Genomic DNA, 13,401 nt, shown 5'->3' with positions numbered 1-13,401 from the left:
GGTGGAACTTGGGGCTGGTTTACAGGGCTTTTACTTGGGCAAATGCCTTTATTGGGACCGTAAGAAATGTCTAAAAAATGTTTTTAGAGAATTCTTGTTTACTGAGGTTTATTAAAGGGGTTTTGCTGTATTTAAATTAATTCTACTTTCTCATCTTTTTTTCTATGACCCAATTTCCTTTCTTTTCTTTTTTTCCATAGAACCATAGGACCAAACAACGTCACGCACTTTGTGGCTGTACAGATTGTTATCGGATATGTTCTAAGTAACAGTATAACTTTGAGAAAGATTGGTTAAAATTATACCTATACGATATGATTTCTTTTTAGTAGAAAACATCCAACTGTTCTATGAAAATATGTATTTGGGCTGTCGAAAGGACTGCCGTTATCAGTATTGAAAACTTTGAAATAATTTTTTGTTTGATGGTATACATTCTGAAACATTAAAATAGGTCATAACCCCAACTTGGTATATGTACGCATTGAATGTAGGCACAGTATTTTATAAGATACGTAGATTATTATAAAATATAGAATACAGGTATTGACATTTAGCTCTCGCACGACTTTAATATGGGAATAATACAACAAATAATATATTGGTAATATTTTTATTTTATTAGACCAATATGTGCAACAGGAATAATCTATTTCCAAAAGAAGAAAAAATATATACAGCCAACGGTGTAATAAATACTCCGACCAATTCCATTGCATGGTCATTACAACTGGCAGCAAGTCATTCGGAATGTATTTGTTCGCAAAATTGACTTGTCACCAACAACTTTAACCTGCTACGGCTTCGATTACCTCAGTTTGTACGGGTCTTAGTGTTTGTTACATTCGTGGTCTCGGTCAGCAAACTTTGAATGGATCGACGAATACAATCCCACTGCCAATAATTGTTAGGTCTACCTGTTAAACTGATTTGATCCCACCTCCCAGTGGCTCTGGTTACGCAAGACGACGAGTGATACACATCGATAGGGAGGATATTTAGGGAGAACAAAAAAAGGGTCGAGGTCGGACTTTTGGGGGGGAGGGGGCTCACGATAGATGTACTCGAACCTATGTATATTGATAAAACTATATCATTTAGCATAAGATATAATATTTAGAAATAGTACTGGAGTAAAACCTCTTTTTTTTAATCAGATCAGGTCAGGTCAGAGAGTTTAACGTGCACATTCAGAGCACGCCTGTCCTGGGCGCAGTTGTCGGCCTCGGCCGGTTCCTCCGCCCAGGACATCATCAGGTCAGGTCATAGTTATTGACGTGCACATTCAGGTCAAGGTGTTGTAGCACACGCCTGTCATGGGCGCAGGTGTCGACTTTCGAATAACTCATCCGTCCAGAGCAGGCTTTCTTTTTTTATTATCGTGTTTATTATATGTCGTAGCTTGGTGCGAGTGTCTGGCGTACGGTGTTGGTGCATGAGACATAATCTGACGTCTTAGAAAAGCAAAACTTAAACAAACCTTCACCCCTACTCATCCATGTACTTCAGACTCGTCCCTTTTTATCTGTAATGCTTGTGGGTAAACTGGTTGTTCACTTTGACGCCTCTCACAAGTCCTCGGGGAGCATTTGATTCCCATATTCAAGATAATACGGTTATCCAAAATGTTTACAAAGCGCAAAACTAACTAAAGATGTATCCTAAAGTTGTATCCTAACCGGACGCGAGCGATTCTTTAGAAATCATTTATTTCAAATGCCGTGTCCTAACCAGGCGCGTGCGACGCGACATATTTATCTGTCGCGGCGTGCGGTTAGGATACCGCGATTGAAATCGATGATTTCTAAAATAATCGCTCGCGTCCGGTTAGGATACAGCTCAATCCTAATGTCCAAATTATACAAATAATCGGGATCCAGTAATTCAGCTGCAATACAATTGCACAGCAGTGGGAATACGTTTGTGCTCTGAACATATTGTTTACAACGGTTATGTATCATACAATAGAGGGAAATTCACACGCTTGAAAATACAAGTTGCTACAGGCTTTTTCTATTACCCCTAAACATTAAGCAGTACCGACCCTTAGCACGCTGTTAGGGCTGCTTTCGTAACAATCAACACGAAAAGATTAACAGATTACCGAGTCTCGGAACAAATTGTAACACAGACTGCATATTTGTCTTAGACTGAAGGATAGACATACAATGGCTTCATAACAACATACTATTACAGGACAAATTTAATTTATGCTCAAAACGTTACATTTGGAACTGACAAACAAATACTAGAACATTTGCGGTTTTGATATTTCCATTAATATCAAATTTGGTTGGGGTTTTTAATTTTATCATACACAAGGATTTGTTGACCGTAGAAGAAAGAGACAGCAAGTATTTCCAAGAATGTCTTTCAGTTTGACGTTCCACTCGATTCTCGACCACAACATCCGCCACCTGTACAGCGGCACCCCGACGAACGTGTCGTACCGCCACTCTAAAGAGTACCCGAACATGGACCAGCTACGACAGCAACGCGAGAACCAGTACCTGAAGGACTACGTCCTCCGGGTGTCGGAGTACCGGTCCGAACACAAGTGCTTCATCCCGCGGGCACCGGCCTTCAAGGCCCTCTCTCATCAGGAGGTAAGTCACTTGTCAGTAACTTGTTAGTCAATTTAGGGCTGTATTCTCACACATTAACACATTCAATCTAGGGCTGTATTCTCACATATTAACACGTTCAATCTAGGGCTGTATTCTCACATATATATTAACACATTCAGTCTAGGGCTGTATTCTCACATTTTAACACATTCAGTCTAGGGCTGTATTCTCATATTAACACATTCAATCTAGGGCTGTATTCTCACATATTAACACATTCTCGAGAGCCATTAGCGTGTGTACAGGAATTTATGCAGGGGGTGGGGATCCAGACTGTTGCGAGCGAGGTTTATAGGGGTCAAGCCATGCTCCTCCAGAAAATGTATTGGGGGGACATTTGCTTGAGCAGGGAGGGATGGGGTCGACCCTCGAATCCCCCCCCCCCCCCATCCACTGTATACGCGCCCGAGCTAGTTCCAGAATTAGGCCTACTGATCACATGATACGAGCGAGATGCATTTCCCCTCGAATATACCCATTTCCGAAATAATAAAATGGCATTAAAATCGAATATATCAAACGCCGTGGTATGTGCTATCCTGTCTGTGGGATGGTGCATATAAAAGACCCCTTGCTACTAATGGAAAAATGTAGCGGGTTTCCTCTCTATGACTGTGTCAAAATTACCATATGTTTGACATCCAGTCGCCGATGATTAATAAATCAATGTGCTCTAGTGGTGTCGTTAAACAAAACAAACTATTACAGCAGACCAAATGGGCATAAAATAATAATTATGATGCCTCCTGCCTCCCCTTAGCTCAGTCGGTAGAGTGCTCGCTTGAGGTGCTTGCATCGCAGGATCGAACCATCTCGGTGGATCCATTCAACTAATGGGTTTTTTCTCCTTAAAACAAGTGCATCATAACTGGTCAAAGGCTGTGGTGTGTGCTTTCCTGTCTGTGGGAAAGTACATATAACAGATCACTTTCTGCATTAGAAAAAATGTAGCGAGTTTCCTCTGATGACTACGAGTGACATCCAGTAGCCGATGATTAATTAGTCAGTGTGCTCTAGTGGTGTCGTTATACAAAAACAAACTTTTAAACTTTCCTGAAGTCCCCCCTGTAATCAGTTCTAGAACAGGCCTTAATAAAATATTTCCATTTGATTTAGTTATATACATGTAAGCTATGTACATTAGTGGCACATTCAACGACTTGGTTGCAAAATGGAATGTCAAATTAGCCGGTGAGGTTTTTCAATGGGGCTTACGACTATGCATTACATTGCCGCCAGTGTAGTCTTATATACAGTAATTATTATGTTGCGTAGACATTTCGGTATTTAGAACACGAGTCTCTTTGTGAACATCGCTATCCCAGCGACAATTTAATATCTGCAGAACCAAAAAAAAAAAAAAAAAAAATAAAAAAAAAATAAAAAGACACAAACTATAACAAAAAACCAATAACAGCTGGAAAAAAGAAAGAAAGAAAGATTTTTTTTTTTTTTTTTTTTTAAATAGGGCTATATTCCATTGATATGATAATGGCATGGCAAGTGCATTTCGGACATATGTGCAGTTTTTCAAAAGGTAATTTTCAATATAATATGAAGCTGATCAAGTCGAACAATTGAATCATGTGATTTTGGACGACTGCCGAGCCAGTACCTTGCTAACACCACGAATGTGTACAGTGCACTACCAAATGAATAAATACATACGGGGTTTTTGGGGGTGTTTTTTTTATCAATGTGTGGGGCCGTCACCGGATATTGATACTATCATAACGATATATCTTGCTACACATCTTGGTACCACGGTAAAATCGTTTTACCACATAATTTCAGGCTATAACTAATAACTAACACAAAATAGACCTACATGTATTTTTAAGACTTTTAACAAACAAACACGCCAAACAGTTAACTTGGAAGGAAAGAAATGAAAGAAGGAAATGTTTTATTTAACGACGCACTCAGCACCTTTTATTTACGGTTATATGGCGTCGGGCATATGGTTAAGGACCACACTGTTATTGAGAGAGGAAACCCGCTGTCGTCACTTCATGGGCTACTGTTTTCGATTAGCAGCAAGGGATATTTTATATGCACCATCCCACAGGCCTTTGTTACAGCAGTTGTGGAGCACTGCCTGGAACGAGAATTTGTTTTTATTTTATAACCCAATGGACCCACCGACGGGGATTGATCCTAGATCGACCGCGCATCAGGCGAGCATTATACCACTGAGCTACGTCCCGCCCCTAGTTAATTTGGATTTAAAAAATGTAAACGTCATTCTTAATTGTAAAAATAACTAGTATAGCAATTCGTCTTACGCCGCCGCGAGTCGCCGTGCAGTAATCATTTAAATGTTTAATGAAAGAAATGCGTTATTATGCAAAATGTTATCTTTAATGTTAAAGTTTTATGAAATCTACGAATTTGAATAATAGTATATGATTCCCACAGTAAGTCATTAATAAAAGACAAAACTTTAATAAGTATTTTCTCTACTTATGCTGACAAGATTTGTGGCTATGACAGTATCAACATCCGGTGTCGGTCCTACAAAGGGATTATATAGAGGATGATTAATGAGTTATTTTTAAATTTATGTTACAAATGAAATAATGTCCACTTGTCACGAGCTTTAGCGAGAAGCCTAACAAATGAAAAATATTTTACGATGGACATCAATTTGATAAATAGAGAATAACACACGAGTGGCCGTTAGATACCATTTATCTTATAACGAGTTGTTTTGAAATGGATTTAACTAGCGAAAGCGAGTTTGATACGTTTTTAAACAACGAGTTGTAAGATAAATGGTATCTAACGGACACGAATGTATTATTCTATTTCTTACATATCCTCAAAACCAGGTTTTAAGTAAACTGTAACATCGTTTTTGACCAAAAGTTATTTACAGCCTTTGCACTTTGTAGCTACATTACGCGTCACAGACAGAATATCTACATGTATACGTTACAGTGTAATCGATTTCGATCACCGAGGAGCAGCCAGTTGTGGGTCTTGAAATTAACACACGTACATGTGTACACAAGTGTGTGTTACCAAAAATAACGAATGATGTTCTCACCAACGGATGTGTAAGAATAACTGGTATCGAGTTTTGTTATTCTGTTTATTATCTCAGTTATTTTTCTCTCTAATGGTCTGTTCACACCAAAACCGCACCGATACCGCGACGAAAACCGCAATGGTTTCAGCACCGCTAAGGGTTCACACTGCCGAGGAATGTTCGCGTGGAAACCACACCGCGAAGCAACATATAGTCATGCTGAATTGTGGAAGTTTTGGTGTGTAAGCAAACGCAGCCATGTAGAGGGATCTGAGGGCTCTCATCCTCACCCGCTGAAAATAAAGCATAGTAAAGTAATTTTTGCTTGGAGTCATGACATCATCCGCATTCACTCGATATCGAAGAATATTGTACCCTCATATATAAAACAATATAATCAAGAACCAAAAATAAAATTTAAAAACAAGACACAACTTGAATATTCACCACCACCTGGAGTGGGATGTGGCTCAGTCGGTTGAGTGCTCGCTTGAGGTGCTTGCATCGAAGGATCGAACCACCTTGGTGAATCAATTCAACTGATTGCACTACAACTGGTCAAAGGCCGTGTTCTGTACTTCTCTGTCTGTGGGAAAGTGCATATAAAAGATTCCTTGCTGCATTAGGATAAATGTAGAGGGTTACCTCTGATGACTACGTCTTTGACATCCAAAAGCCGATAATTAATTAATCATGTGCTCTAGTGGTGTTGTTAAACAAAACAAACTTTAACTTTTAATTCTTTCTGCCACCCAGACACTACTTTGTTTCGTTACAATGTAGGGAGGAATTATGAGAGCATGGTTGGTGCGCCCTCCCACCGCCAATAGAGGGTTGTCCCCCTCAAATATAAAATACTGGCTATGCCAGTGGAGCACATTGATTCATTAATCATTGGCTATTGGATGTCAAACATTTGGTAATTTTAATTTAGAGTCTTCAAAGGAAACCCGCTACATTGTTTTAGCACAAGGGATCCTTTATATGCACTTTCGCACAGACAGTAGCATGCATAACAGCCTTTGATATACCCAGTGGCGTAGCGTGGGTTGCCAGCGCACGGGGCAAGGCAAGTATTGCGCCCCCTAACCAGTGGACCGTTAGTACTCCCCGAGTCCCTTCCACCAGTCCAGAATTTAGCGCCCGGGGCAACCGCCCCGGTGGCCCCGCCCACGCTACGCCACTGCAAAAGTTGCGGAGCACTGGTTGGCATGATACCTAGAAGAAAGGACTGACCCGATTTTTTTTTTCGATGTATTAATTTGTTTACTATATAGGTGAAAAAGAGTACATACATTACATTTTATCTAGACCAGTGGGTCGTAGCGTATGTTAACTTACATAATGGGGACATAAGATATTTTGTTCTACTAATCGAAAGGAATAACGAACATGGCTGCAATGGTTTTCTTTCTCTAAACATATATACTAAACAAGATTTCACAAGTACCATAGGCCTATAATTAATATATAATACTAGTATTTATTTATTTTTATGCTGAAATACCTTGTAATCGAATGCGAACCAAGTCGGTGGCTGAACGACTACATTACTGAGGCCGGTGTAAATAGAATAGGGGTCTACAAGTCCTAAATAGAAAGAATAAAGAAAAAGCTAATAAAAATAAATCCGGAACATGAAAGAGCGGGTAGGACCATGTACTAAGATATAAATATATTTCTGAGTATTTGTTACTGTGATTTTCTAGGTGGACGAGATCGTAACTAGACTAAGCAGTCAGACTGTGGCCAGCCAAGGAATCAGCGGCACCAGTGAGAATACGACGCTGAGCGACAAGAGAAGCAAATACCCCAAGTACCAAGGTCAGAAGAAAGTGTCGCGGGAGGAGATGGACGCCATTGTAAAACGACTGAACAAACCTACCACGATGAGCGACATCAGAGACGTGAAGACGGCCACGGGCTTACCCGAAGTGACGGCGTAGTCTCGTCGCTTTATTAGTGACAAATGAGAAACGTTTGGGCATCATTACACAGACAGTATTAAAAACTGATAACAAGCGTGATACAAAAAAACTGAATTGTACAAGAATCTAACCTTCGTTTTACAGAACTGGTGTTGTTTTTTCAAGCTTAGAGGTAACAGTTCAACAGATGACCACATGGTAATACCGTAGGAGTACTGTTCACTTTCTTCTTTCTTTCAACTTATTATCGTGCTTATATTCAAGTAAGGTTCAAGCATGCTGTCCTGGACACACACCTCACCTATCTGGGCTGTTTGTCCAAGACAGTGGGTTAGTTGTTAGTGAGAGAAAAGAGGGTGTAGTGGTCTTACACCTACCCATCGAGTCGTTAAAACTCGCTCTGGGTGGCCACGACACCAGCGAGACCGGTAATGTTCACTGAAACCCACAACTTGCAAAATCTGATAAAATAGTTCAAACATATCTGCACTGAAACACCATCCTACGGTGGCTGATTTCCGCCAAAACAAATAAATCACTACTTTTAGTACGGCGTTTTAATGCCGTAATAGGGCATTATAACGCCGTATTACAGCGTTATAATGCCCTCTTACGGCGTTATAACGCACTATTACGGCATTATAACGCCCTATTTTACGGCATATTAACGCCATAATTTACGGCGTTAATTCGCAATAATAGTGTATGGGGCATATGTAGCTAAAATAGGTCCCGTGGGAATGTTCAATTTTTGGAACCAATGATATTAATAATCATTATTGTATACAGATTCAGAAAAAAATATGGTGCCATTTTTTCTAACGAATATCAAGGTCATTTTGAGGTCACTAAAGGTCACCAGTATAAATCTGTGAAATAATGTGTCACTGTATACTGTCTTTAAAATACTGGCATGTAGTATGTTAAAAGAAAGGAAACCACTACATTAAAACATCAGTAAATATTTGTTTTATTGTTGTTGGGGCGGATATAGAAATTTGTAAAGGGGGGTGGGTGTGAAATATAACTACTAGATGTTATATCATATTTGGTCAAATGTGCAGTTTCTCTTTAAAAAAATGGTACATATATTTAGTGTCTGTCAAAAAGGGTCTGTTCAGTGTAGCTCAAACGAGGTGGTGCACACACCTTTCTGGTAGTGTGTACAACGTGGGCATGGACTAAGCATAGATACGTTTGCTTATAGATGTGTGCAATCTTTTCACTGTTTAATAGGTAGTAGGGCATTCAGACTACTAACTGGAGACCATCCATAAAGTAATTATTTTTCAAAATCAAGTATTGTTTTATCACCCCTCCCCAGGTACATGTTTTGTACATTTGATCATTAAACCCCCCCCCCCCCCCCCCCCCCCCCCCCCCGCATGTTGAGGACTACGTTGATCGTTCACGCTGAAAAGTACATCGGATACAATTAGGAGCATTGATTGCATCCATCTTACAACAATAAAATAATGTATTTTGGCGTATGTACCCCCTCCCCTTGTAATGCCCAAATCCCTCCCCATATGGGCAAATGTACGTTATGGATGGCCCCTTGCTGCATTTAAAAAAAAGTAGTTTTTGACAGCCTGTCACAATACAGGAAATACTAGTATGTCATATAAAAGAGTATTACCACTTGTACCCCAGGATCTGCCTGTTTAACATACTGACATGTATCTGCATAATAGAAAAGCCTTGAAACATTTCAACACAATTTCTTGCAGCGACATGAATGGAATTTTCTGCATGCATTAATGGCCTACGATAGACTTTTGCACACTGACTTCTAGCTCTCAGTTGGGGTGGGATCTAGTTCAATCAGTAGAGGATTCACTTGGGGTGCTTCGAGTTGAAGGATTGAATTCCTTAAGTGAACTCAAGCTATGATTGTTTGGGTTTTCCCCGTCTTAACCAGTGTCCCATGCCTGGTACACCAAAGGAAAGCTATTGCGGTTTCCTCTTAGATTATATGACCAAGGGGGGGGGGGGGAAGGGGGAGGGGGGGGGGGGGGGGGGGGGGGGGGGGGGGGGGGGGGGGGGGGGGGGGGTAATGCTCAAATGTACAAAACATGTGAACCTGAGGAGAGGTGATAAAACAATAATTGATTTTGAAAAATAATTATTTTATGGATGGTCTTCAGTTAGTAGTATGAATACCTATTTTACAGTGAAAAGATTGCACACATCTATGAGCAAACTTAGCTATGCTTAGTCGATGCCCACGTTGTACACACTACCAGAAAGGTATGTGCACCACTACGTTTGAGTTACAATGAACATACCCCTTTTGACAGACACTAAATACATGTACATTTTTTTAAAACAGAAACTGCAAATTTGTGGTTAATTTGACCAAATATGATATAACATCTAGTAGTTAAATAGTTCACACCCACCCCCGTTTAAAATTTGAATCTGTATACAATAATGATTATTAATATCACTGGTTCCAAAAATTAACATGAAATTCCCACGGGACCTGTTTTAGCAACATATGCCCCTACACTATTATAGCGAATTAACGCCGTAAATTATGGCGGTAATATGCGTTATAATGCAGTAATAGTGCACTAAAAGTAGTGATTTAAAAGTGCGTGCACGTGTATGCTGACTCCACGTGGTGATTTCTGGGACAACTCTTGATTTGTATATGCTGCTATTGATTTCGCTTCAACTGTTAGAAGAAAAACCTGGCAATAGCAACCTACCTTTCTACGTGTATCTCACGCATTTGGACACCCAGAAAGAGTGTGGGTGGAACATATTTATGATATTCAGAATTTACCATATTTCTAACAACATTTGCAATATTGTGAAAGCATACATAAAAATAAATAATCATTGGAGTTATTAAAGAGTTTATTACCAATTTTTTATTATTATTTTTTAAATTCAAAATCATGTTTGGTGTTTTTCTTGTGCACTAGACGCCACTCACTATGATTGTACGGATCGTGTGATGTTGCTCGTTAAATATTAACCATGTTTACCTTAGCGATCCCAAGCCTATATCACTTCTATAGGATTGAACTCACGATGAACTATATTAAGTTACATATTATGCAGTTAGTTATTAATTCAATAAACAGTTATTCATAAAACATGCAATAACTTACACTGAACATGCTGCAATCTGATTAAAGTTATCTCTACTTGGAGCGAATTTTAATCAGATTGAACATGTTGATACATGTTGATACATTTAGACTATTGGTATTTGTATGTTAGATATAAAAAAGGTTTGTAGAAAACCATTTTGAAAATGAATTTCAAAAGTAGATTCAATGAGTATCGTTACCGTATTGCAAAATCTTTTGAAAGTGATATCAACACAATTCTCTACAATTATTTTTATCAGATACAATTAGTTAAGCTGTATAAATTCAACTCAGATGGCCAACTGTACCATATTTGAATGACAATGTCTATACCTCTAAGTATCGACATTATAATATAAATATAATGACCAATGTACACCACAGCTATGATTGTTGCGCTATACCAATATTAAATGTTGTACACAACAGTAGTTTACCACGAACTTGATCAAATTCCATCGAAACTGACTGGCATCGCCGCATGCTTCAAGAATTACTGTGTTTAAAGTCACAATTCAGACACCATTCATCGTAGTGAAGAACGCGGTCTTTTTCGCCAGTGGGTGTCGTGCAGAATCTGACACGGAATACAACAGTCAATGGTCCCCGTTGGCCTCACCAGCCGCTCCTGAGCCGTACACGGTCGAACGCTCGTCATCGGGTCGGGATTCATGGTGCGGAGAATACTTCGTCTTATGCTGCTCTGTGTCTGGCGGGAAAGTCTCGATACTATCCCTCTGATTTCCGCACGACTCGCCGAGTGCTTGAAGGTGTTCATCTCGCACAGAATACAGTTGTCTTCATACTGTCTGGCGATTTCACGGTGACACGTGTGGCACGGCTTCCTCGAGCTGTTCGTGGGCTTGCTCACGCGAAACACGATGTCTTTCATCTCCGACTGGCTCACCTGGCGGAAGGCCGGGGCTCTGGGGAGAGAGATGTTGAACCGGGGAAGGTATTCTTGAACCCTCAGCTGGAAGCGGTCCGGTGGACGGGTTTGTTCCTCGTAGATCCGTTGGTGCAGCTCCAGTGCGTGTTGGTGTTTCGGTCGGCGAAACCTGATTTCAGTAGGCAGACCACTGTACACGTGCCGAACATTCTTGGCCAAAATGTCGTTGAATGTTAAACTGTGTTGAGCCATTGGATATACGTTTTCAATGAATTGTACTTTTTCTTCTAGAATGACGGCGTTTAACAGTACACGTTGCTCACTTTTAACACAGATTTTTATGAATAAACCTATACAGTACAGTATGTAGAATCCATTCATTAACACAAAAGGCGCTATTCTGTCTGTTCCGTTTCGCGAATTCAAATTATGAAGGATATTGTAATGGCTTCAAAAAAAGGGCAAACTTTCTAACAGATAAACCAAAGGTGCCACTGTCATCTGGAGATAGACACCTGCATGACTGAATCAACTGTTGTGTATATATAAACAACTCTTTATTTAGTTACGAAGTAATGCCATAAGCCAATGATACCTGGCCTGATTGCATTAATTATTAACACCTGCCAGGTAAAGCAACCCCGCTGCTATCTTCGTCAACCAACTGCAAACAAGTTGTTTCTAATGAAATCCAACGGAGTCATTATACGGTGAGGACGTTATTCGACTGCCCTTAACTTTGGATTGGGCGAATCTTTATCAGCTTCTCGGTGCTGACAACGTGGTTGAAGTAGTTAACTGATTAGCGAAGTCAATGCATTCTCTATTGACTTGAACAAGAAGTCAAATGTTAAATACCCATATATTCCCTACGTATCCGTGACACGTTTCAAAGTACGTGTGTCAAGATTGTCCTCGCACATTCAAGCAAAATAAACCCGAGAAATAAATTACGATTAATAGCGACTGGGTGCAAATATAAAGTATGTTGCATTAAACACATGCAAAGCTCTAATCAATTTATTATCAGAAACCCAGACATACTTTATCAACTGCTGAAAGTGTAAATAACGTACAACATAATATAATTCATTCCTTGCCAAGTAATTAGCGTGCATAGGATTTAGTGTGCTCATATGCAGAATAAGTCCATAATGTGTGTGTGAGTTCAGTGAATGACAACTTAAAATTACTTCACAATAAATGTAAACAGTTGCAACTTAAAAATTATATTCTATTTACTGCCCAGTCACTAAAAATAATTCATGTGTGTCTATTGTATATACATGTATGTATGTATGTATGTATATATATGTGTGCGTGTATATATTATATATATATATATATATATATATATATATATATATATATATATATATATATATGTGTGTGTATATATAATATTCTATATGCCCAGTCGCTAAAAATAATTCATGTGTCTATTGTATATACACACACACACACACACACACACACACACACACAAATTAGAAAATAGACTAGAGAAATGCAAGTTCACGTTTAAATATTCGATTAAAGTAGAAACATTTTAATCATAATTTAATGTATTTTAAAAACTAACATAATCGTCCTTTTAGTTTCATTGTTCTTCATTTATACATTTATATGTGCCAAATCCAGTATAGAAGACACCAAAACGAAAGGTATTTTTGTCAGATGACCTTAATTGACGATATAAGCTTGAAAGGTAGAACATGAAATGGCCTTTGATGAACTATGCATTTAGAAAACATAAATCCATGATGAACACGCCAATGACGGGGAAAGGTAATTATTGGGTCACGCCAAAGTCTAAATCCAT

The 13,401-nt window shown here is 39.2% G+C and overlaps 2 protein-coding genes across 3 annotated transcripts; one reads left to right on the top strand and one right to left on the bottom strand.

The window, feature by feature from the left end:
- The first annotated feature begins 2,123 nt into the window (after window positions 1–2,123).
- LOC121384734 lies at window positions 2,124–8,309 on the top strand. Its single transcript, XM_041515261.1, has 2 exons — window positions 2,124–2,606; window positions 7,368–8,309. The coding sequence occupies exons 1-2, from the start codon at window positions 2,367–2,369 to the stop codon at window positions 7,602–7,604; spliced, it is 477 nt and encodes a 158-aa protein (XP_041371195.1). The 5' UTR covers window positions 2,124–2,366; the 3' UTR covers window positions 7,605–8,309.
- LOC121384733 lies at window positions 5,753–11,870 on the bottom strand. Of its 2 annotated transcripts, none has more exons than XM_041515258.1 (2): window positions 11,128–11,870; window positions 5,753–5,951 (listed from the first exon to the last, which is right to left on the bottom strand). In XM_041515258.1, exon 1 carries the CDS (start codon window positions 11,829–11,831, stop codon window positions 11,217–11,219), a length of 615 nt encoding a protein of 204 aa, XP_041371192.1. In that variant the 5' UTR covers window positions 11,832–11,870; the 3' UTR covers window positions 5,753–5,951; window positions 11,128–11,216. The 2 variants fall into 2 exon arrangements, with proteins under 2 accessions (XP_041371192.1, XP_041371194.1); XM_041515260.1 differs by having other exon boundaries at window positions 11,135–11,870.
- Window positions 11,871–13,401: the final 1,531 nt, after the last annotated feature.

Source organism: Gigantopelta aegis, chromosome 10 (genome assembly GCF_016097555.1).
Source record: "Gigantopelta aegis isolate Gae_Host chromosome 10, Gae_host_genome, whole genome shotgun sequence".
NCBI classification, from domain to species: domain Eukaryota; kingdom Metazoa; phylum Mollusca; class Gastropoda; order Neomphalida; family Peltospiridae; genus Gigantopelta; species Gigantopelta aegis.
Note: the sequence above shows the minus strand (reverse complement) of the source record. Positions and strands in the feature narration are given on the sequence as shown.

Excerpts from the sequence above, each read along its gene's own strand:
- LOC121384733 (XM_041515258.1), bottom strand. The coding sequence starts at position 11,831 with ATGGCTCAACACAGTTTAACATTCAACGACATTTTGGCCAAGAATGTT.
- LOC121384734 (XM_041515261.1), top strand. The coding sequence starts at position 2,367 with ATGTCTTTCAGTTTGACGTTCCACTCGATTCTCGACCACAACATCCGC. Across the intron at positions 2,607-7,367 it reads AGGCCCTCTCTCATCAGGAG|GTGGACGAGATCGTAACTAG; the intron begins GTAAGTCACTTG and ends GTGATTTTCTAG.